Source organism: Genypterus blacodes, unplaced genomic scaffold (genome assembly GCF_046128005.1).
Source record: "Genypterus blacodes isolate CSIRO-AG114 ecotype Tasmania unplaced genomic scaffold, CSIRO-AGI_Gbla_v1 ptg000258l_1, whole genome shotgun sequence".
NCBI lineage: Eukaryota > Metazoa > Chordata > Actinopteri > Ophidiiformes > Ophidiidae > Genypterus > Genypterus blacodes.
This window is the reverse complement of record NW_027467051.1, coordinates 675,691-699,281: the sequence shown is the minus strand read 5'-3', so window position 1 is coordinate 699,281 and position 23,591 is coordinate 675,691. Positions and strand designations below refer to the sequence as shown.

The window sequence follows — 23,591 nt, the reverse complement described above, 5'->3', positions numbered from 1 at the left end:
AGTGTTTCTGTCCTGGTGATACAAACTACACAACTCTACACAACTGAGACCTGCAGCCGTCTATCATTCCCAGATCTGACTGAAGGGAAGCAGGGGAGTTTCAGTCTCATTTATCTGAAGCTTTGGCTGAAATCAAAGCGACTTAAGCTGATGTCTAAGTCACGTGACCCGACCTCCCCTCACTCCTCGGCTCATCCTTTCCTTCCTCCTCGGTGTTTTATTCATTCTACCTGCCTCCCTTCTCTCAGGCAGAGCAGCCATAATTAGACACACTCTTCTCACCTTGGCATAACCTGCAGGGGAAGCTATTTTAGCATCGCTGAAAAGGTGAAAGCTTCCCTAAAAGACCTGAGCTATGTTTGTTCATGACACCAGCTGAGACCTGAACAGCTCCTTCAGGCTCAGCCACTTCGTCGCTGCCATTATACCACTCATTATTATACTGTTTACAATGTGCATCTGAATCTGGATACATATTGGGTTTTATAGGGAATGAGGAGAAGACGATGTGCAGCCTTGTTAGATTACAGATCAGAATTACAGAATTGACTCGCTTGAGAAAATAAATAGTAAACAAAGACAGCTGTTCCTATGTGTATCAGGCCAATGCACGACTTGAGGTCTAAATATGCATCAGGATAGTACCTCCATCAGGTGGTAGTACTTATATCCCTTGCAGGTGTGTCGTCGTCGTCGTCGTGTCGACAGAAGGAGCAGCAGCAGCAGCAGCAGCAAACCTTCAACACTGCTGCAGACGTCCCTTCACTGACATTGTTGAATATTTCATACTGTTAGCTCATTTCAACCTGTTCAGGCCTCTTCTCCTTCCTTCTCCTTCCCCTGCCCCCACACACACACACGCACACTCACACATCATGCTCTGTAGCCAGCCCAGGATTACACGCAGCTCTATTGTGCAGCCGGTGTGTGAGTGTCTGGCTCACCTGGCTCCAGTAACTGCAGCAGTCAGAGCACAATGTTGCGCTCTGGCCAAGAAAAGGCTGCCTTTGTTGTGTCGCACGCCATTACGCAGGAGGGATAATGGTGTAATGGTGTAATGGTGTAATTACTCATCGCAGGGTGGCCGTTGCAAGATTTTGGAAGCCCGGTCATGGAGCTGCAAGCGAGTCAGCGTGTCTGAATCTGAGAATGAAAACTAAAGAGTCATATTCTCACTCTCTGAGCCTGCACTGACCTTGATCAGACAGGAAGTCCAGCATGGTCTGAAGCAGGAAGGACAGGTGGCGTACGGACAGGGCAGGGTTGCCCATGCGGCGGGAGGCGTAGACCAGCTCGTGTAAGAGACGCATCTGTACAGCAGCCCAGCCTCTGTGGGTCCCTGAGAGAGAGGAAGAGGAAGAGGAAGGACAGACATTTCATCATCACCGTACTGCTGTGGTACATTCCCTCTGCGTGTTTACTATTATCAATACTTGAATGAACACTTAAAGGTCTGAAACACGTTTGGGTGTTTGTGACAGTAAATAAATGCTTTCTGATGAGAAATTCATAATATTGACTTGTGACTAATATGAATGTGTGAGCTGATAGGAGTGTGTGTGACAGACCTTCCCTGGATGGGATTTATCCTGGCATGCTAGCACACACACACACACACACACACTTGACACACAGCCATGTTTACATTGGACGCTTCTCCAAAATATGAAGCACATCTCCCGTGTAGTGTGAGCGTCAGGTCACGTGTGTCCCTGTGTGTCCCTGTGTGGAGCCGTGACAGCCACGCTCACTCGTTCTACACATGCCCACCACACATCTTTATAGCAGTCCAGCCTAACACTAGCTGTTATGTAAGACCCTCGGCCTTCACCGGGAGCTACTGCTGTCAACCGTTGACTCACTGAGTGGGAAAGAGAGAGAGGGAGAGAGAGGGAGGGAGAGGGAGAGGGAGAGGGAGAGAGAAGGGGGGGAGAGATGCTGGGAGGAGTGCAGGGACAGGAGGATGGTTGGAGGGCGGGGGTGAACACAGAAACATTCCCTGACCTTAATAACACTTCCTATAGTCAAATCATGTCAAAGACGCTTTTCAGCTATCAGCGTTTTCCTGCCAGGGTTAGTATTCAGTCTGACTGAGTTCTGCCATCTGAACAAACTGAGAATGCAAATCTTTCTTAAGCTATTTTCTCCCGGTCATGACTGTGCTCGCACTAAGCGCTAAGGTAAAAATAGCTGAGTTTCACCTGTCTGCCAAAAGCGGCTCTTATCAGCGGGGCCAGTAATCCAGAACACTCCTGCTCCTCTACGGGCCGAGCCGCCGCCTCCTACGGGACAAACGGCTTCATTTGTGGTCATTTGGAGCCCAGAAGAAGTAGAGGTGTCTGGCAATCCAATTAACACAACATCAAGATAATGTCACCGCTGCTGCTGCCGCCCAAGCAATCATGCTGTCATCCAGAACCTCAGAGTCAAAAGGCTCCATACCGTCAAGCGTGTTCACCGTACCGTCACCTCACTGTAAAGCACCGTTACTGAGCACGAGTATGAAAGGGGGGCTTATATAAGGAACACAGACGTTATTAGGGAGCATGACAGGAAGGAAGGAAGGAAGGAAGAACACCGCCCATTCCTCGCAGAAGATACATAGACGTATTGAAAGAAATGGGACTTCTGAAGCACTTAAAACTCCATTTGCTGTATCTGAGGGAACAGTAACCTCAGTGGAATGCGCAATTTATCCCCATTTTCCTCCTCGCTTGAACTCAGTAGTCCATCTTATTGTTCCGTGCAGTCCCACCTGACACGCTGCCTCGTCACCACGCCTCTGAGGAGCCTCAGCACAGAGCCGGGTCACCGTGGGAACCTGCAGTTTAGAGCTTTTGTAAGACAAAGAAAGAGAAAAACTCGGCTCTACTTTAGCCTTACGTATTAGAGATGGAGTTAGGAGAACCTGGAGCGTTTACAAGCAACACTTATCATAATATTAATTGAATTCAAGCTCTATTTTTACAGTGTAATCACAACAAGCAGCACCTTAGACCTCCAGAGTGTGGGAGTCACCTGTGAGTTCAGCCTGTCCAGGTGGAGCAGGAGCCATGGAGTGTAAATGTGACTAGTGTGCTAATGAGTCATTCTCCTCTCAGCCCCTCACATTGCTCATCTGAAAAGTTTTAAATAGCGTGCAAATCACAGCGGCGTGTGATGAAGAGACGCCTCAGAGCTAGAGCAGAGCTAGAGCAGAGCTAGAGCAGAGCTAGAGCAGCTTGTCCACTGACATGCTGTCATCACCACCATGTTGAGTTCACCAGGCGTGTGCAACAAAATAAAGCTGCAGAGTTTAACAAGCTTAGTGATTTGTTGATTTTTGATGGTTAAGACTTCCTGATGATCAAAGCTGTGTGAAGGGAGCAAAACCAACATGTAGGATTTTGCAAAGAATTTATTTCCGTTAACCTGCAGACTCTTTGTATTCACTGTTCACAGAAACCTTCTTCCATTAAATATTAATCATGAGAGAAACACAAATGTCCTTGAGCTTTTATTTTCACCGTGAGCGTTCTCTTTGGTGTTTACATTCTCTTACAATAGAGTGGGAGTACTGAGCATGGGTCAAGAACCTATAGAGCCAGGAGTGTAGTGTATAGACTGAGCCAAAGTGTCTACAACACACACACGCACACGCACCCACACCCACACCCGCACCCACACGCACCCACACACACACACACACACACACACACACACACACACACACACACACACACACACACACACACACACACACACACACACACACACGGTTGCCTACCTTTACTAAAATCCTTTGGATCGAGGGAGAGGCTGTATCCAGGCAGCGTCTCCAGCAGTAGCTTGTAGCAGGCCCTCCAGCCGGGCTCTGGGATGGTGGGGGCCACACACTGCATGGCTGCCACACGCTTGAAGAAGGCCGACTTTCGACGGAAGCCGATGAGCTCATAGAGCTCTGACAGGATGCTGTAGCGCTGGATCTTCTCCTCCTCCGACAGCTGCAATTATGGAGTGATAGATATCAGTGCGGCTGCGACATGGAGGGATCTTTTCTCTTCCTTTGGGTTGTGACACCTTCCTAAGTACGAGCATTAGTTAGACTACTGGAAGCTGTTTGGGCTGAAGGTTGTAATTACAGAGATCAATAAACCGGAACAAAATGTTGCTGCTTTTTTTAAATCAGATAACAAAACCTAGCAGGAGTCTCACGCTGCTGTGATATGACATCACTGAGAGAGAAGAGGCTCAACAAAAGAGTTTTCTTGGCTGGGTGAGTCATGTGAGGGAGCAAGACTCACTCAAGCATTTAGAGATAAAAGAATCCAGAGAAAGCAGCAGGGTTCATCTTCAGACGGTAATATCAGTGCTCAGAGAGTTTCAAATCATGGCTGGGAGAACTTATTCTCTCTGCCGAATGCAGGTACCTGACCCAGGTTGATATAAACAGCATTCTGCAGGAAATCAGAGGCCTCCCTGGCTCTCTTCTGAATGGCCAGCACCCGGACGGCTTTCACACACGCCTCCAGTTCAATCACGCCTGCATTCTTGTACTGTGGGAGATAAGAGCAGGACGGGGGGAAGCTCAGCGTTAATGAAAAATGAATAGTCAATGAGGATTGCCTTTCCTTCAACAATCAACCTCATCATCGGGAGGGTAGGGTTTTTTTTGTTCATCAGTCACGACAGAGCCTCCGGTGCAGACATGGGATGACTGACAAGGCTGATAAGTGGGATCCTTTGCTGCTTGTTTTACAGAGATTCCAGTTGTTCTTTCATTTTGAGAGGAAACCCAAACTAATGCTACTGAGGCTTTGCACTTGATGGTGAACATTTATATATGCTTTATACTGCATTGGCCCAAATTCCCTCCACTTCCACCGTCTCCTTATTAAAATTCAATTAATATCTGATATGTATTCAGGTGTAATTAAATTTTGAATGAACTGGGCCCAGGTAAAGGCGCAGCGGAGAAAGGTCAGTCAGTGTAAGAAGGCAATTATAATAATGAAGATAAAGAAGAGGATTGCTTCTGAATAGTCTGGTAGAGTGAGACTCCCAAAGCATTAGGGGAACTTAAATACTATTCTTTGAGTACAGTGAACTAAATGAAAAAGCTAGACTATGGGCAGATACAGAAGAACATGGAGACAATCTGATACTGCTTTATAATAAAACAAATTACCATTGATTAATGAGGTTCTTCTTTCTTTATAGATTTGGTTTCACCTTTGCATTAAACTCTGCACAGAACGGATCATTCAGTCATAAACAGCTGCTGTCAGCATGTAAGCATGGGCTCAAACTCAGTGAATTACTGCCCCCTGTTGAACTGGCTGAGTATTACAGCAGGACATGGATCCTGACGTCGCTGCTTATCAACACATCAATATATCAACTATATGTCTGTATTTAGTCTTCAAATGTTTCATGTACTTAAATTAAATTAATAAAATGATATATTAATGACATAGACATTAATTAAAGACACATCATTTCCAATTCAGTGCCATCCATTTATAAATATAATGGCATTTAGTAAATTTCGACAAATTACACAATTTACTTCAGTCACTTCAGTCTATGAAACCTGATATCAGCTTGCTCCTTCAGTGTGAGCAGCGTTTCTGTTCCGTACCTTTCCATAGTAGGAAATGGCCTCCTTGTATTTGTCGATAATGTCCTCGGGACTCAAGCAGTTCTTTGCTCGTCCGATCTCAGCGCTGGTGTCTGCACTGATACCGTTGGCTGTGAGGGCCCCTTGGGTCAAAACACAGGACAGGGTGTGATCAGGGAGGAAGCAGGTATCAGTGTGTCCTGAACACAACAGGAGGGGAGGAACATGTAGGACTGACTCCTGCTAATGTGTACATCAAAATGTAACAGGTCTCCTGTGGCGGACACAGATAATGATCCACACAGAGAGATGGATAGATTTACTCTATGTGATCAATCTAACACAATGCATCCCACCTTTGTGAAGCAGGTTCAGGTTTTATCTACACTGCATGTGTTCATTCATCTGGGTGATATCCTGAGCTGGAGTTACTGGGTGTGTGTGTGTGTGTGTGTGTGTGTGTGTGTGTGTGTGTGTGTGTGTGTGTGTGTGTGTGTGTGTGTGTGTGTGTGTGTGTGTGTGTGTGTGTGTGTGTGTGTGTGTGTTACTGAAGTAGATCACACAAATACATACAATCATGATGGGATGGACTCAAACTAAAAAGGTGCTTTGAAAAATCTGGGAAAAGCAAAAACGATAAGTCAACAGAAACTGAACATAGTCAAACCTCAGCAAAGGTAGGAACTCATAGGAAGCATAGCAGGACTGTGTTAGATCATACAGGTTTACCTCTTTAACTGCAGCACAATGCTCACATGTTGCTGTAGATAAATAGATCTAAACAAAGAGCCCATCTAATGACGTACGTGAACAGATAACAAATATATGGAGTTTGATGTATTTCAGGCTCCTGAGCATCGTTTCATTTCCTTAAATGCTCACATTTGCTACACAACAGGAACATGAGACAGGGCTTCATCTCCCCCCTGCTCCTTTAAAGATGATGTGATTGACAGGACGCTCTGGGGCCTCTGGCTTCGAGTTAGAAATGAGACCAAAATATTTCAAAAGTAATTGCGAGGTGCGGCTCATCTCAAATCTGATTAGAATACAAATATCGATCGAGAGTGCATCGCCTAGCAACGGGGCCGTGTCCACAGCAGTGACATCGTGCTGTCACGGTGACGCATGTGTGTGTGTGTAATGAGAGGCCGCGGTGTACGGATCTACGGCCAAAGAGCTCAAGCAGCTTTCAGGCAAAAACTCAACAGAGCTTCATAAAAACGCTGTGACTACAAAACCCAAACAGAAAATATGAATGTAGGGTTTGATCTGTGTTCTCCCAGAGCCGATGATGGGAGGCTGGTGGGGATGAAGCTGTTCAGTCAGGAGGCAGCAGCGTTCAACATGCAGCCATGGACCGATGAGGCTGCACTGCCACCTGCTGCTGCTTCAGAGGAACTCACCTTCCACTTCAATCTGCTGAGTGTTCAGGTTCAGCAAATATTCTCTATTAAAGTTGACTGATTTTTATATGCCGATTAAGATTTGCCTTGTTAGAATAATGGAGCCCCTTAGGGGAGGAGCTTAAATCAAAAGCAGCAGCGGTCATCAAAGGAGGACAACAAAGGAACGACTCCAACTTAAATCTCAAACTACCAAGGAACAAATGATCAGGGAGAGAAAGCACATGTGGGGCAAACACACACACACAGAGACAGCAAGCAAACAGGTGGAATGGTTTCTATGGCTACAGTATGTGGGTTAGTTTGAGGCATAGCATACCTGGGTCAATGAGAACTTCCTGTGCCCCTACAGACAGAGAGAGAGAATGCAGATTGACTCCATGACGCAAGCTGCAGTGTTAGCGCTGTTAGTCACAACAACTGGCCGACATGCCGCCTGACTGCAGGTTCACAGCTTTATGGTCTAAACTGGGTTAACCATACTGAATTTAGTGTTTAAAATAGGATAAACCTCTGCTAATGAGCCCTTGAAGGACGTATCCACTGTATTAGCTCAGAGTGTGTGTTAAAGCTGAGTGAATAGAATGTTAATAACTGAGCACTGAGACAGAATCAATGATGTTAAAACAAATGAGATAAGTTTTCAAGGTTAAAGGAGGGGAGCATCAGCATCAGTTTATATGCACACACACAAAGCAGTTTAGCTGAGCAAAGCTGTGCTGTGTTTGCGCTGACAGTCAGCGGGGAGGTTCCTCTCTCTCTCTCTCTCTCTCACACACACACACTTCAGATGCCACTCACAGGCAGCAGCAGCAGCTTGTAAACCGTCGTCCCTTCCGGAGGAAATCTGTTTGCCCGCCTTTAGTTCTGTTTCCTTTTTTCGCTCTAGACAAAGACAGAATGCTTACCTGGTCTGTGCCGCTTCCCCGCGTCTGCTGGCTGGGAGATGCTGGGCTTGCGTCCCCCCATCTTCCCCGCTGTGCCTCCGGGGTAGTGGAATATGACTGAGGCTGAGCAAAGACCTTCTAAGGCAGCTACAGGACAAGAGCACGGCCACATGATCACATTTAAATAGATACCTGAGAGACAATAACAAGAAAAGAACAACAGTAACTTCTGGAGTATGAGTCAGTCATACTTACCGCCGAGCCACAGGAAGTCGTTGACCGCCCTGAGGAGCTCCACGGCCATGTGGTAGTGGACCAGGGCGTCCTGCAGCATGCCTGCCTGGAGACACAAGTCCCCCACATGCTTCCTCATACGTCCCTGGCATCGCTTCTTATAATGTCTGAGGGAACAGCAGGAGGAAGAGTTTCAGCAGCAGACTCTAGTGTGAGTGAGGAAGCAGTGTGTGTGTGGCACAACAACACAACAGCTTCACCAGGATAGAGATACTGAGACTGTTCATAGGGAGAACAGGGATCTTAGGAGGGTCAGGTGAGGACAGGTAACGTCTCCTAACTGCATCAGACTGGATTCAGCCCTGAGGTTCCTTTGCTTTGCTGTGGTTTGGGTCAGAATCCAGTCTGGGAGGTTTGATTCTCTTAACTCTACGTTACTGTAACTGTAACTGTTACAGGGAGAGACGACTCTTTAGCACACACACATCTAGCATCTTTAACACTGATACTGTCTTTGGGGAGAGACTACTGTGTAAGTGAAACTGCTGAGACCAAACAGAACCATAATGAGAAGCTGCTCTAAGAGGAGCCATGAAAGCCAAACGTCATTGTGCCAACGCCATACGCTTCCATGAATCGGAGATATGAGATCCATGTGGCCAGCCTGCCTCTCCAGCTTCCCCAGCCAGATCAGAGCCCTGGTAAACTCTTAAGGTTCTTATGAAGCTGGAAGAAACCTCAGTAATGTGCTTTGTGAGTCCAAACCCATCAGCTCCTCCAAGAACAGGACCATAGCAGTGCTTTAGCATGTGTTACAACATCTTATACCGGGACTTTCCTTCATCAGCAACAGCTTTTTAAAACTGACTGACAAGTCAACTAAAGGTTAAAGTTCAAGTCAGTTGAGTATCAACATGGAACTCCTTCTATTTGATTCACTCCTAACACCTTGCCCCTCACTTAGATGTCATTTCTAGACTTTAGGTCAATGCGGCGCTAAGGCTTTTCAGATTTCCCTGCTATTGAACCCTGAACTCTGTAGAGGAGCGATGAGTTTGGCACAGAGCCATGAGCAGATGTTTGGCTGTTTTCCTTCATGGTGGGGCTGAAGATGGTGGTGGTGGGGGTTTGGAATGGCTTTAACTTAAGTAATGAGTCTAACAGCTCACCTTTTCACACCCAACAACAAACTCACAGGACAGTATGAGAGAAAGAAAAGAAGAAAGACAAACAAAAAGAGGTAAAGGAACCAAAATGACCACAGCAAAAATCAAAAGGAGGATTTTTGAGAGGAACTTTCTGAGCAAGCAAGGTTGACAGTTATGTAAAAGACTAAAGAACACACCAACTCATGCTTCATGTAAGAAACAGCATCAACTACATGAACAAACAAAGGCTGGTTGTGTTTTCCTCCTGAGGTTAGGAGCAACTCACCTACTGTCAGTGTCCAAACCCACAAAGTCCTTCTTCTCAAACGGCACACAGAGCAGGGGGATCTTGTCTCCAGACTTGTCTGTGGCCCGGTCCAGCCGCTTGGACTCCAGAACAATAAATATGGACTCCACAAAGTCCTCCACCCTCCTCTCCACGTCGGGACACTCGTCGCAGCTGAGGTAGAAGGCCACGTCTGTGCGCTGCTGCTCTGCGATCTCTCCCTGAAGGCCGAACACCAGCAGGCGGGAGTCGTAGAGGGTGGAGCTGTAGATCTCCTTCTGCCCGTGGAAGCGGTCGGCCGTCTGAGACCACTCTTTGGCCGAGGAGCAGGTGGTGATGGCGATGAGGCCCACCACCTTCCGATGCGTCTGGAAGTCGCCCCACTCGTTGTTTTCGGGCAGGTAGTGATGTCGGTAGCGGATGTAGAGGAGGCGCTGAGAGTCCCTGATGTTCACCTGGCTCACGCTGGCGATGCGCTTGTAGATCCTGAAGAACGTGTCCTCTGGGACGATGCCCACAGGCTGGACCACCACCAGCACAGTCTGGTGGTCCTCAGCACTCTGCATGTAGTCTGGGACGCTCATCCTGACATGTGGCTTTAAATCAAACAATACATAAAGACATTTATTAGACAGCGCTGTCCATGCATCTGCAGCTGTGTGTGTGTGTGTGTGTGTGTCTGCAGTATGAGCCGTTTTGCTGCGAGTGCATGAATTCAATGTGAAGCAGAAGGTGAACAGCAAAGTGTCCAAAAGTATATGGACACCCAAACAACACAGTCAGCGCGGACACAAACCTGCTGTACAACCGGTGACACCTGAATGAAGCCGTCGGCTTGAACGTTTAGTAGCAAAATATAGAATTATACATCCTCACCTCTCCTTCACTGAATGTTCATTTAGCACAGAGCTGCGTGTGTTTGCTACATAAACATAAACACCGGCAGCAGCTAAAAGTGGAAATAACCGAGAGTTTGCCCCTGAATGCTACCCAATATGTGACAGCTCTATAAGAAAACGCCGGGACGGGAGTAGGGAAGACATTTAGCCAAATGGTACATTAAATTAAAGAGTTTACAGTCAGCTGTTTGACGTTTCGGGACAAGTATCGCAAGCTAGTTAAGCTAGGTTGAGAGCTAGCTACAGTATGAATTAGCCGCGCGTGACAGTTCATAAAGTGGCGCTAACTCAAGATCCGGTGACGTAATGCGCGCTTTATTTCCTCTGTTAGACTGGGATCGTTTGTTTTTAACTCAAAGGTTCATGCACTCACATTGATCCAGAGAGGAAAGCTGTCAGATGAGACCTTCCTTCTTCTTCTGCTGCTGTGGAGGTTTGGACGCCGGAATCAACAGTGAAACTTCCGCTTTTTCAAAATAAGATCCAACCTGTTCTTTTCAAGATAAGATCCGGATGTGAACTTAGTCTGCCTGTGATACTATAACCTGTTGCGATACTATAACCTGTTTAAAATTCATCTTAAGTAACCGGTGTTGGTTCGTGGTGCCTGGATGTATTTTAACACATTTCCTCTGTAAAGATGAGTATTATTGCATACTTTGCATTGCATTTTGTGTAGTGTTTGGTATCGGTCACTGTTATCTTCAAAGAAAATCTTCAAAAAGGTAGCTGCTTGTTTGATTTCTTTTGGTTGCATTTATTTTGAAATAAATATCATCTTATTCCTTCTACCGCTCTTTGGGGCGTCCGGGCTCCATTTTCCTGTTACGACACCTGGGACAGCTGACGTCTGCGTAGGCCAAATCAGGTTTCCGGGTCCAAATCGGGTAGCAACAGTCTTTACCATTCGTTGGTCAGGTATATGTACGTTAGCTACACCTGGAGGCGAAAGCAGGAACTGCAAATGCGATTACAAAATACATTGACATGTATAGATAGACGTTTTATTCATATTATGTTCATCACTATTACATTATTTGATCATGTTGTAAGGTACACTTTTGTTCTTGAGTCTGTATTTGACTATCTAACAACTGTTATTATTATATTATTATGTTTTGCATTGCATTGCTCCACAACATGGTTGCTGCTGTGTATTGTTTCTATTTAACGAGTGTGTTGCTCAGTAACTAAGGAGCTGACGCTGCAGCTCTCATCCATGTGACTTTAGTGACCCTTAGATTTTTCCACTGACTTGCAAATTACCAATGACCCTCTAGTGGTCGGACAGACATTTCTACACTATGCTGTAAAATGTCCCTTCAAAAGACCCAAGGATGAAAATAACACTTCATTAGACTCAATTCCATTTTATTTTTAACCAATAATCACGTTTCACAATCTTCTTGGAAGACAACAGCATTTTTATTCACTATTTTCCTCTTTTTTGGCCAAAGGGGAATTGGTCCAAAAGCAAAGCAGGAGCTTAAAGAGACATGGAATGTTTTAAAATATAGTTCATAGTGAATACTTGTCAATAACAGGCAAACATCTACAACCACTGACTTACAAAACAGTGCAAAAATATTGTGTGAAGTCACTATTAGGGATCCCAAACCGTGTGTCTTGTTTCGTGGAGGGTTTCACCGCTGTAACAAATAAGATGAGGAAACCGTGCTGTCTTCAGTTTAGAGATTCATGATATTCAGTACATTACTATGGAGATCAATTAAAGGAATGATTACCAACAAATAAAAAGCATTGAAATAAACACAGCCTTCGTTTTTCCCGTACATATCGGGGTGCACTGAGGTCAAACCAAAGATAACAGCTTCCCTCTGTCTGTTCACACTGAGGCAGAGTTTCTGTGCATAGTCATGCTGCTGCATCTTCACACCCTGGACAATGAGCCATGTAACATCAGATCAACACGAGCAGTTTAGCTACGAAGTCAAGTGCAACAACATTCACATCCTGGCCTTTTGTTGTTGTTTTCTTTTGCACCGACAGGCCAGGATACAGAATACATCACATGCCGTCTTTCAAAGTTACACATGTGGTTTTTGGGGAGAATACAAGATGGCGAGGAAGAGCTGCTGAAGCTAATACTACAGTGAATGTCCATATGCAACAAGTCAATCACATTGGCACCAAATCAAACATAATGGAATGTTTTTCACTGTGAATTGTCCGACTAAAGACAATGACAAATGACCTCATGATCACCTCACCCAATATCTAACAAGAGAGCTGCTTCCTTTAGAATGCTTCCTCTGTCCCTGCACAGCGGAGTCACCAGGGGCCACAAGTTCACTGCAAACATAATATTAAGACTGAGGCCATTGTTAGGTAGCTCAGGGGCTCAGAGGTCACAGCATACGACCTCATCTGTCATTATTGATGCAGTAGAACTCCTGAGCGCCGGTTACAGCAGGCAGAGGAGGACGAGCCACATGAACATGCAGGTGTAAAAGCAAACAGGGCTCCAAGGTGACCGACCCAGATACAGGAAGCAGCAGTGAGCACAGCGAGAGCCGCATCTCCTGTCACATACTGGGGCTTGGGTGAGCATAGAGGCATCGTTTAACTATGAGACTTCACATCATTGATTGAGTTTAAGACATTGTTGTTCCTGCTACGTCCGTGTGCATTTGCATCCAGGTAAGGTACAATGTGCGGTCCTGTACAACGTGGGAATCTGAAGGCTAGAACAACACAACAAAGTACGTAAGACTGAACAGTGATGTCCCGTTTGGTGTGCAGAGGAGCGGGAAGAGTCCGGGGTGAATGATGTCACACCAGTGGAACAGTTTCATCTCCGGTGAAAGATGAAGTCGACCCAATTAGAGCAGATTTAGACACACAATCGCTTCCTACTGGACAAGGAGGGCTATTAACGCTTCTGTTACACAGGGAAGGGCTGGAAAAGAATAAGAGAGAGAATCATACACACAAGGGACAGGTGCAGAGTGAGTCTAATGTGCAGGAGGGGGGATATAAGTGTGTGTGTGTGTGTGTGTGTGTGCATGTGTGTGTGTTTGATTAGGTGGATAGAAGATATTTGGCATTTTTTTAAATCATGGCATGGAAAGTAGGCGAGTGCGAGTGAGTGGGGCTGAGAAAGACTGGATGAGGGTCTTTACTAAGCAGGGGGGGAGTGGTTGGGGGGGTAGCATAGACCAGGATCAGGACTCAGGTCCTCCTCATGCCAGCTTCAGAAACTGATCCACTGTATCCGCCTCCACCGCCTCAGTAAATGTTTCATAGTTCTGCGGAGAGGAAAAATGTCCATCAGCAAAGAGAGAGACAGGAAAGACATCATGACATCACAGAACAGGAAGGAAGTTTAGATCAGGACCTTTGCACCTGTGGCTGCTCTAACTGAAATCACTGAAACACACGCTGAGGCAAAGCTCTGACATTTAACAGAGTTTCAGTCCAGACGGCCTCACGGTAAAGTGTCAGCTCAGGACTTCATACTTTAAGGGTTAAAGCTCAAAGTGTCCTCACCCCACAGTACTGGTCTTCGTTGAAGAGCTGGGGGGGCACGGCGGTGGGGATCCCAGATTTGCTCCTCATCTCGTCCCGGACCTGCCCCCCCACAGAGATGTCGATCAGCTGGTAGCTGATGCTTTTGCTGTCCAGGATTCTGATCACTTCTGCCTGCTGAGACTTCACCTGCAACAGAAGACCGGCGCTCATCATCAGCTCAGGACATTAAGGCTGAGGCAGGAGGCATAATGGCTCCTGGGCTGGCATGTTACTGTAATGGCCACCACAACTTCTGTGTGGTGGCCACTGTTACTGTTAGACTGTTTCTTTCCTCAGGACAAAGTGGAGAATGAATGAATGACTGGCAGAATATTAATATAACTACACATACTCACTATGAATCATCTGTCATGTAACAATTCAAACGGCATGAATCTGAAACACCACTGTTCATCTGAAACACACCTGAGGGCTTCTACACCTGCACACCTGCACACCTGCACACCTGTACAGCTGCTGCGTCTCTGTGAACCTCACTTATTCAATGACAAACTCCCAGTAGGTCCTTGTCCTCTATGTTTTTGTTAAACTTACTGTATCTTCTACAGATTGTTGGCCAGATAAGCGTGCATTATTAGATATGGAGCCAGAATACAGAGTCACACCGGGACATCTCCTGGCAACCGTCACAGGCTGGCTCCCCACCATGACGCAAGAGCAGATCTCAAGGGAATAAAAATATAAGAGTTCTAGGGTTCTGGCTTTAATAGATTCATCAAAAAAAAAAAAAAACATTTCCATGACTTTTCATTGTTTCCCATGGAAACAGAAAAAAACAATGGAAAACACCTCTTCCATCCTTGTTTGGCCCACACACACACACACTGGAGGGTGGGGTGGGGTGGGGGGGGTCCTACTAAGCTCCTGTGCCTTTAAAGAAGCAGCGGCCTTATCAGACGGATGGTTGATGATTAATGGAACGGGTGAACATGCAGCTATCTTGTGGGCGAATGAGGAAGTTGGGTGGGGGTTGTTTGTAAAGTCACCACACCCCAGCACAGAACCAACTGGAAACTGGAAACAGGCCGCCACTCAGCTGCCAACACACACACACACACACACACACACACACACAGATGGAACTTCATTTAGCTGGAGTGGACAGAAAACTACGAAAAAAACATGAAATTATACGGGACTTCCGGGTTCAGTTTGAGGCATTTTAATGTTGTTTACCTTATCCGTTCTCACATTTATGACATAAACTGGACGACTAGATTTGAAACTGTGGCCAGATTCTGATGTGACAGAATGAGTTCAGACCTGCGTCACTTGATTTAGTGACTGGAGCCTGAAATGTGGATGAAATGGCTTTTATTGTGTTTTCAGGCGGATGTTCCAGCAGCTTGGAGGGATCAAACATGAGCACAGCACCATTTGGATTCCTCACACACCCTAATTGACTCCAGATGTTTGTCCAGTTCATCTACACACACACGCTGGATCTGCTTCAGATTTAAGTTCACAGTTTTATTTCAAAGTCTTGATCTCTATCTGAAGTCTGACAAGCTTCTTTTATAAAGATCTGATTCTCTTCCATGGAGGAAAACAAACCAAACTCTATGAGAAAGAATAAAACATCACAACACCACATAATTCACATCTTATCCAACCCAAAATAAAGCTGTGACTTTAATAGTATTATAATGTAGGATTAACGCGTGTAATTATGATTCTCTTACAACGTTCATATATATTTTGTGTCGTTATTTAAGTGTCCGTTTCCTATAAGCGAGTCAAGCTGAAACAGTTGTGTTTGTAAATGGAGTTTGGTGTAGAGTTCTCTCTAAACCGGAAACGAGAACGGTACCGCGGCTCCTCTTATCCAGGCCGTCTCATCATTCTGGACCCAAACAGCACCAAGATAGGTTAAGTTATTATAATAAAAAGTATATTATTATTATATTATAAGGTTAAATAATGTTAAAGGAGTTAAAGCTGCTCGATGAGGAACCGCAGCTTCCCTCTGCCAACATAACGGAACAGAAGATGGAGCTCGGCTTTGCATGACATTAATGACGTTTAGATAAAATGATAAAAGATAACTTTATTCTTAATGATAATGCTGATGTATTCGCTTCGTTATGATCGGAGCAGGTAGATTAGTGGACGGTGAGCTGCAGGCCCACAGTCTGACAGGCTGCTGCTGGGTGTGTCTGGACTCTGCGCCGTTAGCGGATGTTACCAAATAAAAACACAAATATAACAAAGACAGTGAGGATTAAAAGAGTGGACTCACCTCCCGGGAGCCTGTGACGGTGGTGTAGTAGAGTTTGATCCCCATAGCTGCGGCTCCTTCTTCTGTCTTTGTCAATCTGCCTGCAGCGCCACGACAAGTTACACTAATAAACGAGGGAGAGACCGGAAGTGCGCTCGTCTTATTTTCAGAATAAAAGCAGAAGTGGCAGAAAGCGGGTGATGATTGTGGGAACTTCAAACTAGTTTAACGTAACAGTGGTGGATGAAGAACCCTGACGTCGTATGTGAGTTACAGTAACAATAAATCATTAACACATCATTTTGTTGGGGGTGAAATTCAGCCAAGAGAATCTTACCAATCACATAAATCAACCTCTTTGTTCTTTATCTTCTCCACAAACGTCTGTACGAATATGTTGCAAACATAGATCTGTGAAAGGAAGTGAAAAGGTCACATGCTCCTCCATCAAGCGATCTGTTTTAACTTCCCGTTATGGATGTGGAACCGTTTACTCAACTAAGACTTCTTACTTTAATCTTGTAACATTTCAAGAAAACATTTTTCCAAAATCTGACTTCTATAATCAGAGTATTCATGCTCAAGTGTGAGTGTGCGCGTCACTACAACCAGCTGGAGTCAAACCAGGAGGAGTCTTCCAGAGTCCCCAGAGACAATCCTTGTTGGTACACAGACACAACTCCTGCTCTCTTCCATCTGTCAAAACAAAGACTTCCATGTCTCCTTTATTACAACCCATCATTCCTCATGAGTTTAGCTGATGTTTTAGGGTTTTGCAGCACACAACATTTGACCCACAATCTGAATCTGAAGTAACATCCCAAGTGTGCAACATGAAACACAAGGAGTTTCCCCTCAGTCAGCATCTAAGAGCACCTGAGCTCCACCACTGCATTCACTACTGCTGAGCACACAGAAGAGAGGAGGGCTCAGGTTCACATTCACAACAACTAGGTGTGTAGTGTGTGTGTGTGTCACATAGTAGGAATTATTTCATTGCACCTGTGGCAATGGAACTGAATGAAACATCTGAACTCAATGATTTAGAGGCGTGGTCTCGTACTTACCTTACAGTGAATGCTGACGTGACAAGACTCTGTGCCGACTCAAATGACATCAGTGTTGTTAGTATGATGATCTCATGGGTGCAGTGTTTACAGGGCGGCACCGTGGGAATAAAAGGTGGGGACAGAGGGGAGACAAAGGAAAGGAAAAAGGGGGAGGAGTCCCCAGCAAACTGAAGAGCAGGACACACATCAACACTGATACATCTTTTATTTAACAAGGAATAAAATATACAGGGCCAAATAAAAAGAACTGCAAAAAGACAAAACAGGAAGCAAATCTTTGGTTCCTCCTAAGGGTCAGTGAAGCTCCGAGGCCAACGTGGGACTGGAGCACAATCAAGCTGTCCTGTGGAACTCAAGCTTCCCTCTTTACACCTGCACCTCCCTAATGCCACTTATCTACACGTACATACGAATGTGTGAGGAGGAATGGAAAACTGTCGGGGAAATGAAACCTCCGTTTAAATCTCACTTCCCTCAGGAACACCGGCATCTGCATGGTTTTACATTCAACTTCCAGCTCATCACTCATCAGGGTTTGGAGAATAGAGTCGCACTGAGAGACACGTGGTGTTCATCATCGTCGTCATCATCATCATCAGGTCCATGCAGGACGGTGGATCGGTTGCAGCTCCGTTGTGAGTGAGGCTCTTGTCAGTTCCAGGCGGTGCAGGGTTGCATAGAGCTCCTTTAGCGTTCTCTTGTTAAACCTGATACTGAGCTATCTGACACACTCTGAGTCACATCGTCCACACACACACGCTCGCACACACACAATGGAGTTAAAAGGTCTGGAGGGGGGAAAGGACTTGGTTGAGCTCTAAAGTGGTTTGTGTTACATGATGATGTTCATGAGCAGCAGCACACAGGAGGGGCCACAAGTTCAGTCCTTCATGGAAACAAACTGCTGAGCTTTACAGAAGTGCGCTCTCACACACACACACACACACACACACACACACACACACACACACACACACACACACACACACACACACACACACACACACACACACACACACACACACACACACACACACACACACACACACACACACACACACACACACACACACACACACACACACACACGTTCAATATTAAAGTATGGTCTAAAGAGTGAGAAATCTCTGCAAGAACTGGAACAAGAAAGATAAGTGGGATTTAAATGAAGCAAACACTCAAATGACGTCAGAGGGGACAGAGGGGGGACAGACAGGGGGACAGACGGGGGGCAGGGGGGGCATGGACACTCACTCAGCCTGTGGTGACTCTTCTAGCTCACTTCTTGTTGCCTTGTAAGCTGCAGGCACGTTGCCATAGCAGCCAGGGAGCTTAGGGAGTGAGTTAGTTTATGTTTCCTCATTCCTGTCCTGTGAATTAAAGATGTTTTAAAAGGTTTAACAAAGTGAACACCAGGACGCTCTAAACTGTCCCTGTACGGACTGAGACTACCGCTGGATTCTATTCATTCACAGTAATCTGGTTAGAGTGTGTGTGTGTGTGTGTGTGTGTGTGTGTGTGTGTGTGTGTGTGTGTACTGCTGAGGCACATTCGTCCCGTCCCCTTCATGAAGCTCGTGGAGGACGCAGGTCGCTCCATCAAACGTACTGTTAAGATATTTAAGGCATGATTATATGATCTGTGTGTTCAGGATGAGCTTCGGCCTGCAGGCTCGGTGGCTCAGGTCGGGAGGGGAAAGCTGAGGCTCTTAGCGATGCGGTCCCCTCGGTGAGACGCTCTACTCCTGGACGGCGACGGGCCGAGCGATCGCCTCGTCCAGCAGCACGTCTGCGTCTTGGTCTGGGTGGGACGGGGGAAGGGCGCTGGGGTCCGGGACAGCCTGGTCTAGGCTGGGCTCCAGGGGAGAGTCCGTCGGGGGCGGGGAGGGGGAGTCGGCCCCCGGGTTGGCGGCTGCGGGGGTGCCGCTGAGGTCCTGCACCTTCTTGTTGAGCTCGTTGCGTTCGACTTTGAGCGCCCGCCGCAGCTTCTCCAGCCGCTGGACTTTACCCTGCAGAGCCTCAAAGTCACGGTCCCTCACAGCTTTCTGGAGAGAGACACACACACACACACTCATGTTAAAGTGTGACCTGAGCCCTGTATCTGAAGCCTTAGACGCTCTGCTTGTTGCCCTCTTACCTCCTCAGCCATCTCCAGCAGAGCCTTGTTGCTGCTCTCCCACCTGGATCGATACATGGCCGTCTCCTTCTCCAGCTTTTTGATCTTCTTGGTCATCTGTGAACACAAAGGACAGCAGACGGGTTCACTGCCGGCTCCACCTGACCCAGCGAGCGTGCCGCACCTCCACCTGCCCTTGAACACACAGCTCACCTTCTCCATCTCCTGCTTGAATGTGGTGAAGACTTCATTGCTCTTAGACAGAGTCGTCTGGAACTCTTCAAACTTCTCTGTGTACAGTGAGAGCTGTGAACAGAAGAAAGCATGTACAGACTGTAAACACGAGGAAAGGCTTCATACAGAGACGACACATCAACCACACAGGTCATCATAAAGGACAGGTGTGTAAGGGTCAGACCTGCTGTTTGAGGTGGACTTCCTGTTGCTTCATCAGCTCACACATCCTGTGAGACTCCACCGCCTCCTTCAGCAGCTGGAGGGGACCAACAGGAAGTAGATCAAGATGAGGAGAGGTGAAGAAGAAGTGTAGAAATCACATTGATACTGTGCATCTCTGTGTGTGTGTGTGTGTGTGTGTGTGTGTGTGTGTGTGTGTGTGTGTGTGTGTGTGTGTGTGTGTGTGTGTGTGTGTGTGTTCATTACAAAGTCCTTCTCTCTGTCGTGTCGGTCCTCAGACTCCTTCAGCAGCTCCTGGGCCTGATGAAGCTTAGCGTCCACCAGCTGCTGCTGCAGGTCTTTGTGCTTCACCACCTTGTCTATGTGCTGCAGACAGATACAAAGGTCACACACACACACACACACACACACACACACACAAACATGTAACAAAGCTACTGTCTGTGTTTATGTGTACACTGGATGATCCAGATGAGCAGACACCAAACTGTTTGTTATTCATGTGTGTTCATGCAGTAAATCAGTGACATCATCCATATTGGAGCTGTAATCACAGTTTACTGGCGGCTCCACAGCAGCTGATTGATTTGACTCCATAACAGCTTCAGTGTGACTGTTCTGTAAAACTAATGAATAGTCTGAATACCAGACTAACTGGTGCATTCACCCAGAACCCCCCTCAGCCCCGCCCACACACACACCCTCACACACACACCTCCTCCCGTAGCTTGTACTGCTCATAGAGCTTCTTGAGCTTCTCTGCCAGGTCGGTGTTCTCCTGTCTCAGGCTGGCGTTCCTCTCGTTGTGCTGCTCCATCTGAGTCTGGATGTCGTTCAGCGTCACCTGGAAGTGAGACGTCACCTCCTTCCTCTTCTCCTCCTCCAGACGGGTCCTCTGCATCCCTTCCTCCTGCAGAGAGGAAGAAGCTTGGTTATACTGAGGGCACAGGGAAGAAGAGTGAAGCCTTTCCTCCTCTTCCCCTGAACACCTGATCACAGGTTCAAGGAAACTAAGACTCAGACAAAGCATTTATGTAAATAGTATTTCACAAAGAGCTGCGTCAGACACACAGGGTCCTCCCTCAGAGACACACACACACACACACACACACACACCCACACACACACACACACCCCCTCCCCTGGTGCCAGCAGAGCAGCAGAGTGAGTCAGCAGCTCTTCACCTTGAGCGAGCGGTTGTGCCTCTGCAGCTCTCTGCACAGACTCTCCAGTTTGCTGCGGGCCAGGATGGCTTTGCTGTGCTCGTTCCTCAGGTTGTCTTTCTCCTGCACCAGCTGGTTCTGCTTCTTCTGCAGCACTCGCATCTGCTTCTGAGCGTTACGGTGCTCCTCCAGCTGTCAAACACACACACACACACTTAATAGCCATGTTGTGTTTCCCATCATCGTGTCTCTTTGTGAATGTAAACACAGTGACTCACCAGCTCAGCGTACTTCTTACAGAGGCCTCCCAGCTTCTCCTCTGGAGTGCTGAGTGTGTTCATGGTCTGCATGAGCAGAGTGATCTCTTTACCTGAGGACACACACATACACACACACACACACTGCTGAGCCTGACTGTTCACTGAGGAGGGGGAGACTGAAAGGTTACAACTCAAACTCAGATTCAGATTGTGTGTGTGTGTGTGTGTGTGTGTGTGTGTGTGTGTGTGTGTGTTGTTCCTGTCCATCATGTCAAGAGCGTGTCGTGTGTGTGTCGTGTGTGTGTGTGTGTGTCATGCATTAATAACCCCCCCCATGCTGAGCCTAACTCCCCACACTGTTATCAGCCTCAGCCTGATCCTCAGCTCACCGAGTCCCTTGACTTTCTTCTTCTTCTGGTCGCTCTCTCCTCCGTTGCCCCTCCCCCCCTGGGCCTTGGCCCCTCCCCTCCCGTGGAGCTCGGGGCTGTGCGTCTGTCCGTTGGGCAGCAGGCAGGCGTCCTCCGTCACGCCCTGGAGGCAGTAGGTGCTGAGGATGTCTTCTAGCTGCCGGCTCAGCTCCTCGGCCATGTCGCACTGAGACAACGCCGCCTCGGCAACTACAGAGCAGAAACATCACACACACACACACACACACACACACACACACACACACACACACAGGGCGTCAGGAGAACTGCACTGACAACAAACTATTACACCTACAGGGGCTTCAGTCTGGACCACCCACCCACCCACCCACCCCCCCTACACACACACACACACACACACACACACACACACACACACACACACACACACACACACAGTTCTTAGTTAAACTGGGTGTTCAGACAGTTTATGCCTCAACCCAAAGATAATAAACCATAGAAAAAGAATAAGACACAATCTAGGTTAGGTTTCTGCTCTGCTGACAGATGTAGACAGAGTTTATGACATCATCTCTCTAAGCTCATAACCTGCTACAGCCCAGAACAAGCAAACTACAGAACCTCTCCTGCCTCACCTTCACCTCCGGCCTCCTCGCCCCGTGGAGGCGTCTCTGTCTCCGTCTCTGTCTCTGTCTGTACTGGCGTCTCTGTCTCTGGTGGTGTGTCCGTCTGGAGCGGCGTCTCTGCCTGCGGAGGCGTCTCTGTCGGTGTCTCTGTCTTTGTCGGGGTGTCCGTCTCTGGAGGCGTATCCGGCTCTGTCTCTGTCGGTGTCACTGTCTCTGTAGGCGTCTCTGTCTGTGGCTCAGTCTCTGTCGTCTGTGGCTCAGTCTCTGTCGTCTGTGGCTCAGTCTCTGTCTGTGGCTCAGTCTCTCTGGAGCTTCTGTCCTCTCCCCCCTCTCCTTCCTCTGCAGGCAGCTCCGTCCCTCCTGCTGCAGGTGCACCGTCCTCTTCACTGTCCTGTTTCTTCATCTCTCCTGTTTGTAGTAACATTAAATGTGAACGTCACAGATGAGAAACATTCACATCGTACATCTGCTTTCATTTTCTTGTTATGTTAAACTGCCGCTGTATTATAAAGTGAAGAAGCAGCAGCTCCATACTGAAGCTGAGAGATGAATTATCTTTAAAGTGTTGTTGTTTCCTGTTATTCCCCTCTAAAGATCTCAGCGAGTCACCTAAGCTTCCTTCTGTTCGCGGTGATTCTGTTAAACTCTCCGGTTTAAAATCAAATGTTAGCTAACTATGCGCGTTACTCTCTTTAGCTTTAGCTTAGCTACAACGCCACTGTCTGTCGCTGCTACCGGGAGCTAATATCTGCTAGCTTACCGGAGGATGTAAACAGAACATAAAGGAGCAGACACGTCAAGAGCGGAGACGTTTAGACTTCAGATGGACTCACAGCGTGCGTGTGGAGTGAAGCGGTGATGAAGAAGACAACCTGCGTGAACAGCGTGAACACGGAGAAGACTTCCGGTCCTAACTTGGAGTTCTTCTTCTTCTTCCTCATTCAACTGTTGGAACGGCGGCGTATGAATGGAGGTTCTGTCGCCATCTACAGGAGTCATGGAGAACTACACGTACTGACAGAAAAACAATTCCATCTCAAATTTCACCATTAATAAATTTGAATCATAAATACAGATAATCTAACAAGAAATTTTAAGTTAGAAAAAAAAGTGTGGTGGTAAAGGGGAAAAAGGGTCAGTTTGTCCAAAGATGGTGATGTAATGCCTTTGCCTAAATCTAATAATTTCTTCCCAATCTTCCAAATGGACCGGGACTTCGCAAAAAAGATGGCTTGGCTGCTGAAACTAAAAGGCCAGAGGAAAAAAGATTGATTTGGCAGTTTTCATTCCCTTGCAAATAAGAGGTAATTGACACATTAAAT

General features: G+C 46.9%; 3 protein-coding genes across 5 annotated transcripts in view; all 3 read right to left on the bottom strand.

Moving 5' to 3' along the window:
- The window catches only part of trappc9 (trafficking protein particle complex subunit 9), a 110,524-nt gene extending 99,625 nt beyond the window's left edge, over nucleotides 1–10,899 (bottom strand). Inside the window, exons 1-9 of one of the 2 annotated variants that reach the window (XM_076171580.1) lie at nucleotides 10,833–10,899; nucleotides 9,561–10,156; nucleotides 8,148–8,293; nucleotides 7,914–8,039; nucleotides 7,325–7,351; nucleotides 5,621–5,742; nucleotides 4,410–4,535; nucleotides 3,767–3,983; nucleotides 1,196–1,339 (exon numbers count right to left, since the gene is read on the bottom strand). In XM_076171580.1, coding sequence (XP_076027695.1) covers nucleotides 1,196–1,339; nucleotides 3,767–3,983; nucleotides 4,410–4,535; nucleotides 5,621–5,742; nucleotides 7,325–7,351; nucleotides 7,914–8,039; nucleotides 8,148–8,293; nucleotides 9,561–10,144 — 1,492 coding nt within the window. In that variant the 5' untranslated portion in view covers nucleotides 10,145–10,156; nucleotides 10,833–10,899. The remainder of the gene's footprint in view (nucleotides 1–1,195; nucleotides 1,340–3,766; nucleotides 3,984–4,409; nucleotides 4,536–5,620; nucleotides 5,743–7,324; nucleotides 7,352–7,913; nucleotides 8,040–8,147; nucleotides 8,294–9,560; nucleotides 10,157–10,832) is intronic. The other variant, XM_076171581.1, reaches the window with a different exon arrangement.
- Nucleotides 10,900–11,918: 1,019 nt separating this feature from the next.
- sh3bgrl3 (SH3 domain binding glutamate-rich protein like 3) lies at nucleotides 11,919–16,379 on the bottom strand. The gene is made up of 3 exons (XM_076171550.1): nucleotides 16,251–16,379; nucleotides 13,970–14,137; nucleotides 11,919–13,728 (listed from the first exon to the last, which is right to left on the bottom strand). The coding sequence occupies exons 1-3, from the start codon at nucleotides 16,293–16,295 to the stop codon at nucleotides 13,663–13,665; spliced, it is 279 nt and encodes a 92-aa protein (XP_076027665.1). The 5' UTR covers nucleotides 16,296–16,379; the 3' UTR covers nucleotides 11,919–13,662.
- A 1,109-nt stretch (nucleotides 16,380–17,488) lies between these two features.
- Nucleotides 17,489–23,205, bottom strand: txlna (taxilin alpha). Of its 2 annotated transcripts, none has more exons than XM_076171562.1 (11): nucleotides 23,103–23,205; nucleotides 22,279–22,677; nucleotides 21,644–21,871; nucleotides 21,273–21,364; nucleotides 21,016–21,186; nucleotides 20,547–20,741; nucleotides 20,078–20,197; nucleotides 19,833–19,907; nucleotides 19,628–19,720; nucleotides 19,436–19,531; nucleotides 17,489–19,343 (listed from the first exon to the last, which is right to left on the bottom strand). In XM_076171562.1, exons 2-11 carry the CDS (start codon nucleotides 22,670–22,672, stop codon nucleotides 19,038–19,040), a joined length of 1,770 nt encoding a protein of 589 aa, XP_076027677.1. In that variant the 5' UTR covers nucleotides 22,673–22,677; nucleotides 23,103–23,205; the 3' UTR covers nucleotides 17,489–19,037. The 2 variants fall into 2 exon arrangements, with proteins under 2 accessions (XP_076027677.1, XP_076027678.1); XM_076171563.1 differs by having other exon boundaries at nucleotides 23,030–23,201.
- Nucleotides 23,206–23,591: the final 386 nt, after the last annotated feature.